General features: G+C 39.3%; 1 protein-coding gene across 6 annotated transcripts in view; it reads right to left on the bottom strand.

The window, feature by feature from the left end:
• Window positions 1-943: 943 nt before the first annotated feature.
• Window positions 944-18,174, bottom strand: part of IFNAR2 (interferon alpha and beta receptor subunit 2) — a 34,211-nt gene continuing 16,980 nt past the window's right edge. For 3 of the 6 annotated variants that reach the window (XM_042457750.1, XM_042457749.1, XM_042457747.1), the window contains 8 exons: window positions 17,417-17,531; window positions 16,890-16,970; window positions 15,941-16,051; window positions 10,729-10,880; window positions 9,558-9,703; window positions 7,962-8,127; window positions 7,627-7,745; window positions 944-5,390 (listed from right to left, as the gene is read on the bottom strand). In XM_042457750.1, the coding sequence (XP_042313684.1) occupies window positions 4,731-5,390; window positions 7,627-7,745; window positions 7,962-8,127; window positions 9,558-9,703; window positions 10,729-10,880; window positions 15,941-16,051; window positions 16,890-16,970; window positions 17,417-17,531 (1,550 nt within the window). In that variant the 3' untranslated portion in view covers window positions 944-4,730. The remainder of the gene's footprint in view (window positions 5,391-7,626; window positions 7,746-7,961; window positions 8,128-9,557; window positions 9,704-10,728; window positions 10,881-15,940; window positions 16,052-16,889; window positions 16,971-17,416; window positions 17,532-18,174) is intronic. The other 3 variants (XM_042457748.1, XM_042457753.1, XM_042457751.1) reach the window with 3 other exon arrangements.

The following is an 18,174-nucleotide window of genomic DNA, read 5'->3' as shown; positions in this document are numbered from 1 at the left end:
GCTTTTCTGGCTTTACTCCTAGATGTGCCAGCTATTTGTTTGAATTCCTCTTTGGTGATTTCCCCGTTTCCATTTTTTTATACATGACCCTTTTAAAATTTAGCTCAGTTGAAAGTTCTTTAGTCATCCATCCTGGTTTCTTGAGATACCTCCCATTTTTCCTCCTCATTGTGCCTTTAGTATTCCTGACTGTGGGATAACCCCTAGTACTTCCCTAGGTTTATTGAAATAAGCTTTCCTAAAGTCTAGAATGTGTATCTGACTATGCCTGGCATCTCCTTTCCACTGTATAACAAACCCCAGGAGAACATGATCACTCCTACCTAAGGAACTTGCACCTCATTAAACAAGTTATCCCTGTTGGTTAGGATGAGATCCAAAATACTGTAGCTGATTCCCTTGTTGCCTCTTCCACCTTTTGACAAGGCAATTGTCTTTCAGGCAAGTGAGGAATTTGCTAGACCTTAAAATAGCGAGAGAGATGGCAGGGAGGAGAGGAATCATGCCCCCCTCATGCCATGTGAATGTTGTCCATTGTTGCTGCCATGGAAGTGACCTATTTCACCAGGGGGAACTAATGGAATAGGAATGATATTAGGAGCCTATTGACAGGCTTTCCCTTTCAATGAACAGGTGCACTACAGATATAAAGGAAATACAAAGCAGCAACTGAATAGACAACATTGTGGGATAAGTACTGGCCCAATATGCGAATATCTTGCTTTAATTCTGATTTACTCCCTTTTGTGATAAAGTCCAAAGTTTTAATTACTCAAAAAATTTAACAAACATCACTTTAGAAATCCCTCTTAACATTGATATGAAAATGAATCTCAGGGCCTCATCACAGAACTCAGTCTTCCCCATAGGTTCACTGTTGTGTTCCCCATTAAGGATAATGTGCTGCAAGAAAGGGAAAAAAAGAGAATCATGGATGCAAAACTCACTATTTATAAAATAATTTATTTATGGTGTTTCTTTGTTATTCCATAACTGAAATTCCCTGACGGTATACATAAAAAGTGGTTAAAATAAAAGATCAACAATAAAAAATACAGTATAAAACATGTAATAGAAGTTAAAGTTATACAATTAAGGAAGTCAGGTCTTCACACTTTAAAAAGCCAGACTAAGTACTGGCATAATATCATGAAAATATCCGTTCCCAGCTAAACTATCTTGTACACTCAGCCCTCCATATCCATGGATTTTTTTTTATCCACAGATTCAACCCTCCATGGCTGAAAAATATTCAAAAATATATAAACTTCAATAAGCAAATCTTGATTTTGCCATTTTATATAAGGGACACCATTTTACTCTGCCATTGCATTTAATGGGACTTGAGCATTGACAGATTTTGGTATCCACAGTGGGGCCTGGATCCAAACCCCAGTGGATACCAAGGGTCCACTGTACTACTATTCTGGACTAAATGTAAACATAAGCATGGGTAATGGCAGCAAGGCTCTCTCAAGCCAAGAAACCCAAAGTTGACAAAATGCATTCTGAACCACCTAGATTTCCACTGACAATTCTGAATTGAAGACATGCTCCGAAAATGCAAGTCCTCTCCAGAAGAGGACGAGGACCATTCCACTAGCTAGACAATGGCAAACCCTCCTCTGAACATTTTAGGGTTGCCGTAAGTCAGAAATGACTTGAAGGCACACAACAAGAAAAAAGCTAGAACGCCCACAGAGAGCAAGTGAAACAGATCTAGCTGTTAGATCTATTTGAGTGTCAGTGTAATGCACTTTAAAGCACACACATTGCTATACAGCCTTATAATTGTCATAAGTTGGGAACAACTTGAAGGAACGCAGTAACAAAACAATAATAGCTGCAAAGAAAATACAAGTAATGCTGAGGTAACTGTGACAGGCTCCACTGTATATATACGTTCAAAAATCTCCTGGCATAATTTGCTCCTTCTTAAGCAGAAACATGTAGAGGACTTCTTGTGGTGCCTGGAATGGACTGAGAGCCAGCATGGTATAGTGGTTTAAGTGTTGGACTAAGAATCTGGAGACCAGGATTCAAATCCCCACTTGGCCATGGAAATCCATGGGTAATCTTGGGCAAATCACACCCTCCCGGCCTCAGAAGCAGGCAAGGGCAAACCCTCTTTGGATAAGGACATTATCACATGAGCCACTAGTCTTGCTGCAACTGCGTTATTTAAGGAAACAAAAATATACCTAGTTTGGGATAATTCATTATCACACTTCTCTGGAATAGCAGGAAGGTGCTATTTTGGTGATTGATAGTTCCCCACACTCTCTTCCATGTGTCCTCCTTAACTCCACCTTACTGCCCTATTCCCTATCCAATATGATTTTCATTTTTAAAAATTTTAATTTTTAATGCAATTACAAAGTTATGGTAACGTGATTTAATTAAAAAATTTAAAAAGAAAAAAAGATAAACAGCCTGCTTGGGAATAGTGAGGGGGAGGAAAAGAGAGAGTGAATAATCCGACTGTCACCACATGCCTTCCCAATATTGGAAAGGCAGCAAAAAGAATGTGTCGCATCAGAGGACTAATGGAAAAGCCGTGATATTAGGAGCTTATTGACAGGTTTTCCTGTCAATTAAAAGGGGCGCTTTACCAATGCATTAAAGGATAGAAACAATGTCATGTGGTAAGTGTGGCCAAAGACACTATTCTCCAGCTTTAATTTCAATTTAAAAGCCTCATGTGGTAATCTTGTAAATCTTGCCAAGAAAATCCTATGATAGGTTTGCCTTAAGGTTGCCATAAATCGGAAATTACTTGAAGGCACATAACAAACTGGAAAGAACTAATCAAGGCATAAGTCTGGAACCCCTGCTAAGCAGCAAATCCATTCCCAAGGAAGTGGTTTTTCAAAATGTTTGTTCAGAAATCACTTCTAAGGTTGCAAGGAAGCACGTTCCTCTTTGATGTAAAAGCCACTTTCCCACAGTAAAATGTAAGAAAACAACTGTACCCAGAACAAGAAGTTTAAGGTAGTATTTTAACTGGGGAAGCAAGAAAGACTCTTTGCAAAAAAGACCTATTACTCTTTGTAACTCAATGTGAGTGTAATAGTAAATATTACATGTTTGTTCTGGTAGGATATGCAATCCAGAGCCAGATGGTTGGAAGTGCCAGCAAAATTCGAGATGATGTCAAATCTTAATTAAAATATCACAGTTTTGGGATGTAGGTACCCCTAAAAAACATTCTGGGCCTTGGCCAAACTTATTTAGCAGTCATAACACGTCTGCAAATAATGTGTTACTTGAACTTGTAGAATTAAAGTTGACCTAGAAGGTCTGATCATACTACATTAAAGAAAACAGAATTCAGCAAAGTTATGTGGGGAAGAATTTCAATTTCCAGAATGCTCCAGGCAGCAAGGCCAGTGGACTTGATGATGGGGGATTCTGGAAGTTGTAGTCCCTGAAATAACTTTTCTAGATTCTGAAAAGAAGTGATGGCTCAGTCAAATGGCACTTTTAAGAGCTAAGTGCTCTGTGGGTTTTTTGTTTGTTTGTTTGTTTGTTTAGAAAAAGGGAAATTGAATGGGTCTGCTTGCAACCATCAGGAGCAAAGAAAGGTAGGATGGTTGGCCACATTTCTGTTCTAAATGCCCTTTTAAAAAAGTAATGAAAAAGAGATCAGAGCTTATTCCAAGTTGGAAAAAAAGAGTTAAAGTCTCTTTAGTTTATTTTTTGTCTTCTCTCCTACCACATTACAAAAAACTAAAGATGGGTACAGGGAATCGGTGGCCCTCCAGATGTTGCTGAACAGCTGGAATCGGCTTGGCCACTGGTGAGACCTGATGGAAGTTGTAGTTCATCTTCAGCTGATGGGATGGTTTGTGGTCCAAAGGATCACAAAGAGCCAGGTAGTTCTCAGTGACATGAGACCATGAAGTAGAAGATTGCTTCGTCTTGACTGAAGAAAAAACATACATATGAAATAGAAGCAGCAGCCTAGGAGTACTGAATTACACTAATAGCCCTCAAGTATTGTAACAGAGATGTAACAGTCTCCCAAATAAACTGAGATATAAACAAAAGCATAGCACCCTCCATGTTTCAAAGATCTCTGTCTATGACTGGCAAAACCACAATGAAACCATTCTAAAGCAATTCAGACCTTGAAAAAGTTACTTTTGGCTATATCCCCTAGCCAGCATAGACACTATAGTCAGAAATCTGGAACTTACAGTTTTGTGAGATATTTATACTTTTCTGTCAGAGCGTTCCAGTGCCACAACAAACGACAATCCCAGGATTCTACAGCATCGAGCCATGATAATTAAAGTGGTGTCAAATTGCATTAATTCTGCAGTGTGGAAGCAGCCCCAGTCTATCTAACAATGTCTGATAGTCAAGTGGAACTGGAAATCAACTATACCCAAAGGTGTCTGAGAGCTTAGTCTCAAAGAAGGTTTTAATTTAAAACTACACTTTAGCAACATGACAGGATATGAAAATACTGGAACCTTCCTTTCTTACTATTCAAATTTCAAAGAAAATGGTGATTCTTTTTGTACTTAAAGTTGTTTAGTCTGTAGCTCACAGAAATGGTATATGTTGATTCGGTTACGATTCAGGACAGTGTTGCATATATGTGTATATATGAATAATATTGATTCCATTACACAATACATACTACTTAGTTCTTTAACAAATTGGAAATAATCTGGCACATTGATCAGAGCATTATGAAGTGGTAATGTGTATCTCCATTGCTTTCATCTTCCCATATAGCCAACATTAACTGTTTCTGAATCAGATGACTCACTTTCTTCACTAGACTCACTAGAATTTTGCCATGCGCACAAGAGGCTATGGACACTCTGCACATTTGGGATGTCAGTGAAATGGATTGATTCAGAATCATCATTAATGCATGATTCTTTCAAGTTTGCTGAATCCTCTTGGTCAGGATCTAGAGTTGCAGGAACATCCAAAGTGTCAACAGATGTTCCTAGCTTTACAGTATTTAAGTTCACATTTAAACAACTGCTGGGCTTCAGCTCTGGTTCATTTGTGGAATTCACTTCAGAAGAATGATTAAAAAATTGGTTTGTTGTTCCACTTTCACCTTCATTAATCTCATTCTGAAAGCTTTCTGCTTCAGGAGTTCCAGGCTCAACTGTTTCATTTGCAGAAGATGAGCGATCTATAGACAAGTCTTCCATCGTATCTACAGTGGAACTGTTTTTAAAAATCTTACGGACAGTATAGAAACCATTATTTTCAACATCACTTCCACTGTCATTGTCATCATCAACATAATCATCGTCATCATAGTGCCATACTTTTTTTTTACTCTTTTCTGTGACTTTGACAGTGTGCAATTCTTCAGGAACTGAATCAAAGACAGAATAAGCCAGTTTGGGGATGATTTCCTGGAGGGGGGAAAATAAAGTAACTTTGAAATTTACAAACAAACAAGCAAAAAATAAAAATAAAAAAATATCAATGCTTCCAAAACAGTACTGGTCTGTTTTAAAGATGACAATGAATACCTCACATTTGATGTCAATAGCTTGCTTGGTTCTAAATATGGAACCCATAAAAACATGCAATTCTCACAGCTTTCAGTAACACACATTTGTAATTTTGGCATCTTCAAAATGGGAGACTTTATTGAGAAATCCTTTTTTGAGAAAACCCTGAGAATTTAGAATTCTTTCTTCCTCATTTTGTTAACCCCCGTTTCATTATCTTGAGGCTGGGTAGCTAATACACCGGTTTGAACATGAGTATAGGTGTGCCTCAGTTAGTGAAGTAGATGTGTTTCAGGGCATTATAACTTTAATGTAAAAATTGGTACTGGGGCAGAAAGAATGTGGAAAGAATAGGAATGGATTTTTACATGATACACCGCAAAAAAGAAAAGCAATTCAACATATTTCTGCAAACTTCGTATTCAAAATTAGTAATACGCACATGGGAAATCAACAACCAGGTCAAATGCACCTTGTGTAGGTAAACAAAAATATTTTAAACCTTCTAAAGACCACTTGAAATACCTCTTTAATGCATCCAGAGACAGTCTCCAGTATTATTATGATTTCTGTTTTGGTGGCCAAACATAGAAGACCAAATGTATAGATATATGCTTTAAAAAAAAAATAAGGAGAGGGGAGTTGATAAGGTAGGCGTATCTGCTCTTCCCATTCTGCATTTTATGCATGCTTCATAAGGGATTCTGGAGAAACCTGCTGTTTACACTGCCTGTCGTAGGCAGGTACCCACAGCTACAGTAAGACTAGCTAGAACACAATCCCATTCTTTCTCAGTTCAAGCTTTATTGCATTGTTTACTATAGACATGTTGCTGCAACCCAATGCTGAACATCTGTGTTTCTCCAGCCTTCCTTTACCATCCTCCCAGTGCTGATGGTGTTATTCCAGCTAGACAGAGCACGAACAAAACAAACAGCTTCATTTATATACCGCTTCATACTAAACTAACAGTGTCTAAGCAGTTTACAACTGTCAGCTAATTGCCCCCAACAATCTGGGTACTCATTTTAGTGACCTCAGAAGATTACAAGCCTGAGTCAAGCTTGAGCCCTTTTGCTGGCATTGAACTCGCAACCTTATGGTTTTGCGTGAGCGGCTGCACTACAGGCACAAGAAGGGAAAGACTGGGCTAGAGGGTCACAAAAAGGCTTTGTAAAACAGAATTTCACTACTAGCAGATTTGTTAATTGAGGTATGCCTATATTACAATGATTTAAAACTACACAGCTTATTCACTGTGTTACAACAGGAGGACACAAAGTTGCTTGCTATATACCAGATCAGACTATTTTCCATCTGACTGGTAGCAACTCTAAAGGCCAGGTCTAAGTTATAGGAAGTTCATCCACCTTTCCATTCCCCCCCCCTTTTTTTTTTAAAAAAAAGGAGAGCCAGGGATTGAACCTGTGGCCTTTCAGTGCAAAGGGAGTAATCTATTACTGAATTATAGCCCCTCACCAAAATTCAAGCTTGCATTCAGAAGCACGCCTACATGTTTACTCATCTAACAGTAGAAAAAGTTGTTTAAAACAAAAGCAGAGATACAACATGCCATAATGTACTGAATTAGTTAATAATGGAAAAGATACAAAATGAAGTGAACATAAATCCTAAATGTCAATAAATTACATTGTTTAAAAATGAATGCTTTCTGTCAAGGGAATAAAGATGAGTTTTTCTGTGGAGCTTCTTTGTTTTGTTTCTGCTGCTTTTCTCAGAGCTTGGAAAGGTTACTTTTGTGGGATACATTTCCAGAATATCATGGAGATTTGGGAATAGATCAAAAGAGTAACTTGTCAAGACAAAGATGGGAAGATGGCTCAAATGGAGAGAACTGCTGTCCACATTGGATAGGGCAGACATGCTTTGTCCGCCCTAGAAAGTCTCTAGGTGACCTAAGAAAAAAGTTAAAGCACTTCTTGGAAGGCCCAAGGGACTGAGCTAACATAATTATTCAGGAGGTACAGCAGAGATATCTGTTTCTTTTGGGTATGCCTGTTCCACCAACACAGAGAAAAACCTTCCTATAAAGATACAAAATCTTTTTTTAAACAGTTGAGCAATGTATACTTAATGAAAAGCGCTGGACATAATCTTTTCCAAGAATACATACCAAGACATTAGGCCAATCTGTCTTTAAGCAGATAAGACCGACCTCATAGAGGACAAACAAAATCAGTACCACTAATAATGGCATAAAGACCCCAGTCAAAGCTGCAGTTGTAATATGATCTGCAAAATAAAAAGATATTAAACAACATGACATTTGGGAGTTACTGCCGAGTATCATGGCTTTGTCAGATGCAGAGAGCACTAAATATGAAAATGCAAAAAGAAAAACAGAGCTTTTGTTGCCCGATATAGATCATTGCTTGGCTTTCCCAACAAAATAAAAGGCAAATCAAGCTCCCATTAACTTCCATTTACTCCCATCATAACTCACAGTACCTGATTTATTCTTGGAGCTGGTGATGATACATTTTGGTGAAGATGGAGTGCACTGTTTGGTAGCTACAGTTGTACACACATCTACAGTAAGGCAATAATTTCTGTTTGGAAGCAAGTTTCCCATAACAGCATAGAAACTCTGTTGTTTGGTTGTATTGTTATCTTGCTGTAAGAGACAAATAGTTCTGTTTAGCAATTGCTAAATGTTCTGTAAACAGACTATAATGCTAATCTGAGAGCATGTGAGATGTAGTGGTGTGAACAGGAGTTTCACCCAGCCAAGACATGAATGCCCTCTCTTAGTTTGAGAAATCTGTCTTTAATGAAGGGGAAAGCAATACTAGTCCAGAGCTTGTAAAAAAGTCATTTTGTGGACTGAAACTTCTAGAAACCCCCAAATAGTTTAGCTTGGTGTGTGCTCTATTTAGACTTCTAAAAGACCATATCTCCCAATATCAACCAGCAAGGATTCTGCGATCTACACGGGAAGGCTTTATCTTGGTCTGACCACCATCCTGTGAGGACACAAGAGAGAGCCTTTGACAAGGCTGCTCCCACCTTCTGGAACACCCTTCCAGGCGAGGCTAGGCTGGCCCCCTCCTTACTTTCCTTTTGCCAGTTGGGAAATATGTTTTTCTTCACGCAGGCTTTTAATATATAATTGGTCAGGGAGGTTTTTAGGAATGAGAAATTCACAGCAGATATGCCAGGTGGCTTGGTGGGATGCCTGTGCAAATAGCCATGGTGGCATAGAAAAGGAGACAGAATGGAGCTCCTGTGAGGCCAAGATACTCTGGTTTGCCCTGGAGTATTATGGCCAGTGCGGACAAGGCCATAGTTGTTTCTGATATTCTGCTGGTACAGATGTTGGAATGCTCATTTCTTAATAGATACTGGCACAGGAGCAGGAGAGCCTCTGCATGGTGGAGTGATTTCAGTGTTAGTCTACAACTCTGCATAACAGAGTTCAAATCCCTGCTTGGGCATGGAAACCCAGTGGGTGACTTTGGGAAAGTCACACTCTCTCAGCCTCAGAGAAAGGCACAAACAACCCTGCTCTGAATAAATCTTGCAACCCCCCCCCCCACACACACACACACAAAACTGTGACAGGCTTGCTGTAAGTTGGAAACTACTTGAAGGCACTAAAAAAAAACAACAAACTGGAATAGGTTTGCTATATTATTATAACTATTTTAATCCAACGGATCCTTCCAGAGTTTGAAGGAATATATTGATCAACCTTGCTCACTATCAGTCATTTCTACCTCAATAATGTTGAGTTGTCTGTCATGACTAATTTATTCCGCACTGATTTCAATTAGGAAGTCTCAGTATGAGGAAGTCTTAGTTCAACACAATGATAATAATAATGTCAATGTTACTATTCTTTGGCTAAATTTTTGGAATTTGTCCATTGACATGAATCCTCTAGACCCCAAGCCTTGCATTAGAACATTAAAATAAATCTGCATCAGGGAGTAATATCATCCTAAAGTAGAAGATACTAGAGCAGAAGAATTAACACTTTCATGATTAAGTATATTTACTTTGATTTTTTTCTAAGAATTTCCTGTTAACACTGTAACTACTGACCTTGTCTGGCAAACCTGCTGTTGATGCCGTGACTGTATATTTAATGTCTTTGTACACATTCAGTAATGAGGATGATGAAAGTTTTACTGTCACATTTACACAGTTTGGACAAGCTGAAATATTAAACTCAGGCTCGCTCAGGCATGCTGTTGATCAAATAAATTTAATAAAAAATATATATCAATGACATTTGCTAACATAAACTTTTCTGGCTTATATTTTTGTAAGTCAAGTGTATGAATTAACCAACCAAAGCACAGCTAACTTGAACATAGGATTTTAAATGAAATTAATTCATTGGAATGACTTACTTCCAAATATATATACTGAAGATTCAAGCGTAAATATTTACTTCTTTTACCTTTGGTGCTTGTCTTGCTTTAATCCTCATTAAATTCACTACATTAATTCCACTAAATTCTGATTCTGAAGGCCAACACTGAATCTAACACTAGGTTTTGTGTGCTGACTTTAATGTCTTTAAAAAAAGGTAGATGTATAGTCTCGACTGCCACTCCTTTAAGCAGAAGGAAAAGGATTAGAGATAAACATAAACTGTGCTGACTCCAATAAAAATATTCAAATAAATTGCATAAAGGGGTGGGCAGTACATGCTCCAGTTCAGTAGCGTGGTGTGATAAAAGTGGTGTTTTTATTTCAAAAGAATAATTTTTCATTTAAATAGGGTGTACAATCTCCATGCATCTTGTTTACAAGTAGAACTGCACTTCTAGGAGAGACTTCTGGAAACACATGTCTGCCTACAAACAGGGTACATAGGGAGATTAAGCACTGTTTAAATGAAAAATGGTCAGCCACTGTCACTACACTGCCAAATTTCAGCAGCAAAACCAGCAGTGGCAGGTTGAGGCAGCCTCAAGTGGTTCCAGAGGAGGAGAAATAGCTCCTGGATGCATGAATGTTGTTTATTTCTGAATTAAATACTTCAAACACTAACTATTCTTAAATGATACTGATATGTTACATCTTGAAATTACTATCCAACTTTTAATGGTAGGACAGCCTTCCTCAACCTGCTGCCCTCCAGAAGGTTTGGACAACTCCCATCATAGGACAACACCAGGTAGAGAATACTAGGGAGGATATTTATACAGAAAGCTTGCAACCAATCAAGCACTTCAAACATCATTAGAAAAAAACACATACTCACTGTCCAAGTATGGATTGAACCTCGACGTTGATGAACGTACTCCATTTTCTGTGACCTGCTCCACTAAAATTATGTATGTCTTGCAAGGGTCTGAAAATTCTTTTGTTAGGTTGCAAAATGATCTTGTGATATTGGAACATTCCATGACAGTTCTGGGGAATAATTTTAGAAAAATTTAAATGGAAATGAGAAAGAATGCACAAATATTTTCCAACTGGATCTAAAGTGGCAATTTACAGCGCTTCATAAATAAAGGTTAATAATAATAATAATAATAACTAGTGTGACTACAATCTGGAATCCTATCAGTTAGTTTCAATTACAACACACCTATTTAATAAGTTAGAGAACGGTACATTAAGAACAGTTGCTTACCTGTAATTGTGTCTCTTCAATTGACCATATGTGAACTCACACAATAGGGACATTCCTGCACGTGCACAACAGAGTTTTGGAACATACCAAAGCTTCTAAAGAGTTTTGTGATAGCCCTGCCCTTCCCAGTGTGCGTGTCTGGTGCTGTTTCTGCTATTTCCTGTCCTAGACCACTGAAGCTCCATGGCAGCAGAAACGAAAAGGACACACAGTGGCAAGGTGAATAGGTTTGTGTGAGTTCATAGTTGACCACTCAAAGAACCACAGTTCCAGGTAAGCAACCTCTGTGCTTCTTCATGCAGTGGCATCACTAGGGGGGTGCAGACCTCACCAGGTGACACTCTAAGGGGTGTGACACCATTACTTTTTGGCAAAAATGGGCTGTGGTATTCATTTGCTTACCTTTTAAATACTTTAAAAGATGGTGGGAGTGGGGTGAAGCTCGGTGGGAGAAGAAAGCTGAGGCCCCAGGTTTTTTTAAATTAAAATTTCAAATTTTAAAAAATTGAATTAAAAATATTATTTTTACATTTTCTTTAAAAACATCACATTGTAATCAAATATTCACTATGCATATGTTAATGCATTTAGGTTGTGCATATGATATTGTAATTTGAAGGTATAATTTTAATTCTGCTAGTTATTTATGTCACAACTAGTAGCATTACACTCAGTGGTATATGGGAATTACGATTTATGAGTAACAGCAGCGTAAAAAAGCATTGCTAAAGATTCTGTATGGTGTGAAACAAGAGGAGATCAATGGGGAGGGTGACACCACGAGTTATTGCACCAGGTGACACAAACCCTAGGAATGCCACTGTCTTCATAAAACCTTTGCAACGAGACCACAGTATCTTTCTTAGATCCACCATTACAGAGAATGAAATTTCACCTGTGTCAGACAGTGGAGCCAGAGGACTGGCAGGTTAATCTTCTGAAACAGGTGAAAATATGATGTTACCTTAGGAAAAAAGAATATGTCAGGTTGTAAAACCACCTTGTCCTAATGCAATCTCATGCATGGTCTCTTATACTGGAAACCACAAAGGAGCCCTGGTGGTGCAGTGGTTAAATGCCTGTACTGCAGCCATACACTCAAAACCACAAGGTTGCGAGTTCAAGACCAGCAAAAGGGCCCAAGCTCGACTCAGGCTTGCATCCTTCCGAGGTCTCTAAAATGAGTACCCAGACTGTTGGGGGCAAATTAGCTTACTTGCTAATTGGCTTACTTGCTGTTCACCGCTATGATCTTTGGAATAGCGGTATATAAATAAAACAAATTATTATTATTATTATTAAATCTCTCTTGCTCATTGTGTCTAAGTGATTAACTTACAATTAATTTACACACTGTAAACCACTTAGGGAGTGCTCAAGTGCACTGATAAGTGGTACAGAAATGTACTTGCTATTGCTAAGTGTGCATCTAAGGAAGTAGGGTCAAGTCTATGAAAGCTCATGCTACCAACTTCTTTATTTCAGTATTGAAAGCCGCAAGATCCCTTTGTCATGCTGATTCTCCTCTTCCAAGTGTGTCAAGAAGGAAAGCACCTGTAGCAAGGTGAATGTTCACATTGTATTGCATGCTGGCTCCAAGAAGTTACAAAAAGAAACTCCAAGTGACAAGAAAGGTTAATGGAAAACTTGTGGACAGCCTTCAATATCTGCTGAACCTTGTGCAGGAATGCCTGGAGAGATGTATTGTCTACAAAGTTAGTCTTAACATCTGTACACCTGGATGGCAAATCTATTTCTCTGACTTATCAAGACCTTCAGTTCAGCAAGATTCAGAACAGGAAGGGGAGCTGGAGAAGAGGTTCCTCAGCCCTTGAGAAAGGCAGAGACTTTGGTGTCTCGCTCAGACTATCCCCTACAGAGAGGCAGGCTAGCGCCAACTGCCTGCCTGAAGAAGAAAAGCCCTCCCTTCAGCCACCATCTTGGGGGGAGAGAGGCAGGCTAGCTCCAACTGCCTACCTGAAAGAAGAAAAAGCCCTCCTTCCAACCACCATCTTGAGGGGGAGAGAGGCCTGTTATATTTTATTTTGACTTTGTATTGTACTTCCTGTTGTACACCGCTTTGATCTAATTTGGAAAAGCAGTATATAAATAAACATTATTATTATTATTATTATTATTATTATTATTATTATTATTATTATTACAGATGGAACAAAAGACTGCATTCCAGGTGTCAGTGAGAACCTCAGCTGCAAAATCCACTCCCTAAATACTACTTGGAATCAGGTCTCTGCCTTTATAAGCAGGGACTTTCCTTTAGTCAAACTGCTGGAAACAATTTTCAGTTTACCTCTGGATGGCCTGAGTCAGCTCTTGTAAGTACTGGATTTATGACTCTTGGATTGTTTAACAAAGTTGCTACTGCAACTGTTTGGAGTCTGTTCTGTCTGGATTGATCCTGGACTGTTTGGCATTGGATACCTCCAGCATCCATGGCTTCTGAACATTGGTACTTTGAATTCTTGTTCAGTGTTGAGAGCAGGACATCCACCTGTTGAACAAAAACTGTGCTACTAACCTCTCAATTTGCCACTCATAGTAGAGTGAAGTTGACTTGCTTAATGTATTGGTAAGCAGGTTCAACTCCTCCAGAGGGTGAACCATTACTGGCCAGATGCCCCTCAGAATGCATGTTACAAAGAGGGTGAACCGCTACTGGCCAGATGCCCCTCAGAATGCATGTTACAAAGAGATACCATTAGCTGGGATAACATGTGAGGCATCATTCCCCTGTTTGTGTACTGTATAGCTGTGGAAGTGTCCAAAACTACATTGTTAGCTCTGTTGTGCAGAATTAGTTCAAAAGCCCACAATGCACTGCCAGAAGCTCTAAAGCACTGATTACTCCTGAGCTGTCCAGTGGCCCTTGATTATGACAGACAAGACATACCCTCCCCAGCCTGTCATGGAGGCAATTGTACTGAGAGCTTTGTTTGGCTACAGGATACTGAAGCATTCCTATCTCCAGGTGAGAGGACATAGTTCACCAGCGTACAAATTCCTGAATCTACTGCAACACTCAGTGGATCTGGTGGGCATGATTTCCAAGGCTGCACAGTACTGGATCGTGACTCCAACGGGGACACAGGAGTGCTGAGAAGGTTCTGGTGTTGCCATTGCAAGGGCGGCATCGAGTCAGTGTCCCCTGGTAACAAGGGGTGTAAACACAGATAAACAAACAATGGGTGATTAACTGGTCACACCCCTTTTGTCATCTCAAAGCTTGGCCGTGACCAAGCAGTTGGGTTCATCAACCCATAGCAGATTGGTAGATGACAGATCCAGGCCTCATGCTTTGCGGGCCAACTCTGTTTCTGTTGCTCAATAAAGTTGTGGCCTGTTTCCCTCCAGTCGAGATTCCTTGTGGTCTTTGTTGTGGCAACTCCCCTCCATGGCAATAGACATCTTTTAGGTGTGTTTTGGTTAGCCAATCCCCTAATCGCAACAATGACAGAATAGTGGAATGGGTAGCCATATGGAAATGCCTGGGCCTAACAAACCTGTGGAGGTTGCAGAGATCTAGAACTGCATGAATTCTTCAACCTGGCTTTGGAATGATAAAATATCTGAAATAGAAGCCTTAGTATGAACTCTTTTGATTACCCTTTTTGTGTAAAAGAATGTCTATCTCCTGCAGAAGTTGGGGAGCTTTATTCATCTGTGGGATATCCAGGTTACTGTCCATTTTGGACAAACAACGACTTACTTTCACTGGATGTGTCCACATATACTGTTATATCTTCTATGCTGTAACAGCAGCCTATTCCGACCACTGATGAAGACTTGTTGTCGAAACGCATTTGGTCTTATTTTATCAATTTATCTCTTGTAATGGGCTTGCTATGTTATTCCTCCCATCTGTTTACTTGGAGGTGTTGAAAACTTCATTTGTATTTGTATGTGTATTCAGCATGTATGACATCTCCATATACTCATTTTATTGGTTGGGATTTATAGTTCTATAGCCTAGTACTCATTGGTCACATCAGCTCTTTTACCCATTTATCACATGAGCTTGTGATTTTATCTTAGGGCTCTGCACACAGACCACAACATATTTGTCTGTCTGCAGGATTGACTACATTTTACCCATCCCTCCCATTTTTTATCTAACTCTTCTAGTTTGTTTCTAATAAAACTTTTGCTATTGCATGACCATTGCTTTTTTCCCTAGACATTTTTGTCCTCCTAGTTGGGACAAACAACAGAATTTGGATTAGAGTGTCCAGTATCCCATCCCTTAGAGCTTAGAAGGGAGGAATTAAAATAATTTGTTACTGTTAAGACCATGTCTGATTTTGGAAGCTAAATAGCAATAGGCCTGATTAGTATTTGGATGGGAGACTATTAAGGAATATCAGGAACTGTAGCCTGTATTTCAGAAGAAGGCAATGGCAAACCACCTGAGAACTCCTTCCCTAACAAAGCCTTATGACAGGGATGCCATACGTCAGTTTCAACTTGAAGGCATGTAACAAGTAGCACTAATGCATTAATGCTAATGTTATTGTTAATTACCAAGTTCTACTGCCACTTTTTAATTCTTTGTGATGGATGAAAGAAGGTAGAGAAGAAGGCAAATTGGGAAAAGTGCTCTCTTTTGGCTCTTCTATTACCCATTTGGGTAATAGTGGGAAGTGGAAAACGAAACAGTGAGAAAAAGAAAAGAACAGAGCATATGAGAGTAGCAGCCCTGGATATAGCTTCTAAGTGCAAGCAACTAATTTCTTATGTAAATATAGTGTGTTGCTGCTCTTCCTCCTTCTTTCTCATGGCTGTTTTTGATCTGAACGTTTGACTGCCTTTTGACACAAACCTGTACTTGTTGTTTTGCAACTGCACACTTCCTTCTGGCAGAGATGGACAGACAGGTGGTTCCCCTGGTTGAAGAACTTGATGATCTGAGTCCTCACTTTGCTGAGACCTAGTAGACGATAAAGAGTCACAAGTGTGTCAGACCCAATGCCCTGGGAATCTGCTTCACAGTTTGACAATGTATGCACGAAGGAGATACAGAGAGATATTCTGATACAATGTTCCATAGCTGGCAAACTTTGGGGCTTGACAGACCGCTCCTTTCCTAGCCAGATCAGGGCTGCAGCAAGCTCATGCTACAGCCCCAAAGTGGTCTTTCAAGGGGACAAAAAGGAGCCTCAAAAAGCTGCTCCTTTTTACACCCTCGAAAGGGTGTCCTTTAATCTGGTGCCCTCCAGATGCACTGTAATATAACTAACTGCCAAAGGGTTCAACTAAAAGTCAGCTTGTTGGGTTATAGGGTAACTGTCATCCAACACAGAGGTAGGGCACCAAGTTGGGAAATGTGAATGTAGCTCAGATTGAATTAAGAAAATGGGAGTGAACCCTCTTCCCCCTTCACAGAACAGAATTTAATGAAATATATTACAGTCGGCCCTTCCATTACATGGGGAACGGGGGGTGCGGGCGCACTGTTTTGACATTTTCCAAGACATTATGCCTGATTTCATCCTCAACAATGAAAGCCAGTTGCAAAAAAGAAAAATAATGAAGCACAGTGATGTTTAACAGCTAGGCTATTAATGTCTGAATTCAAGAATGTTTATCCCCCACTGATGCAAAAATACTGTTGTTGCTACCACCACCACCACCACCACCACCACCACCACCACCACCACTACTATATTTATTGGATAACAAAGAAAAACTGTCATCTGGATGTTCTCACTTGGAAACACCCCAAGGACCAACATATATTTGAAAACCAACTTCTAACAGATAACACTTACCCAGACTTGCTGGAAGATGGATCTTGTCCCTTGCCTTTTTTGGATAAATCTGACCCTGTTTCAATGGGGCAATTCAGAGTGCTACAATGGAGAGAGGAAAAGGTATATCAAAAAGGATTAATTTGCTTGATATATTTTCTGTAAGGAACTTATCTAAAAATCTCTAAAAAGTGGGCAACATTAATAATGCAAAGTGGACAATGCTATCTGCCTGTGACATCGACCCCCTGCCCTTCATAATAATTCAGGGGTCTCTGGCAGAAATGTAAGTAAATATATGTAACTATACTTAGTATTTGAATGGAAGATCACCAGTAACTTTCCCTGCTGTAGATAGAGGAAAGAACTGGCAAAACCACCTCTAAATATTCCTTGCCTAAAAAGTCCCTATGAAATTTATGGGGTTGCACAAGCTGATGAGAGGTTTGAAGCCAAGTACACACATACACTTAAAGTAATGTAATTGATCATATCATGACCATTTACAAAATGTGAATATATATTAGATATAGATATAAAATAGAAACCTTGTGCGTTCATAATACATCACACTGAAGCATGCTGGCATCCTTGTATTATTTCCAGTTTCCCATGTTAAAATATACTCAAAATCCCTTGGATTCATTTTCAGTGTTGGTTTATCTGTTATGTGTGAAAGAAAGAAGAACATTTATTATGTTAGCAAGAAGTGCAATTTTATTAATTATGGAAGATTAAATATCATGGCACTACCTTTCCATGGTGATGGGAGTGCATGCTCCTGTGAGGAAAGAAGCAATGCTGCTGGTAGCAGTGCAGTTCTACCAGTAGAGTCTCCTATGTCAGACAGGCTTTTGTTAAGGAGTCAGATTAAAAGTGCCAAACAGCTGTTGGGCAGTAGCAGCAATATTGGAGCCCCCAATATTGGTGACACTGGCAGAGGATAATTCAGAGACAATGGCAGTGGCACTATATTTTACACTTGTTAGTACTGTGCAGAGGAACGCAATGGCAAACCACTCCTGAGGCTTCCATCTTGAAAACTCTATGAGGAGACAATCCAAAATAATAAAACAAGGGCCAGAGCCAGAAGATGAGACTTCAAGGTCAGAAGGCACTCAAGGAGCTACTAGGGAAGAGCAGAGGACAACTACAAGTAAGGATGTGGCTAATGATGCAACTGGAGTAAAGCCAAAAGAACGATCAGCTGTTCATCTGCCCAGAGGTGAAAGCAAAGTCCAGAGATGCATAACATATAATAATAATAATAATAATAATAATAATAATAATAATAATAATAATAATA

Source organism: Sceloporus undulatus, chromosome 3 (assembly GCF_019175285.1).
Source record: "Sceloporus undulatus isolate JIND9_A2432 ecotype Alabama chromosome 3, SceUnd_v1.1, whole genome shotgun sequence".
NCBI lineage: Eukaryota > Metazoa > Chordata > Lepidosauria > Squamata > Phrynosomatidae > Sceloporus > Sceloporus undulatus.
This window is presented reverse-complemented; position numbering and strand designations above follow the sequence as displayed.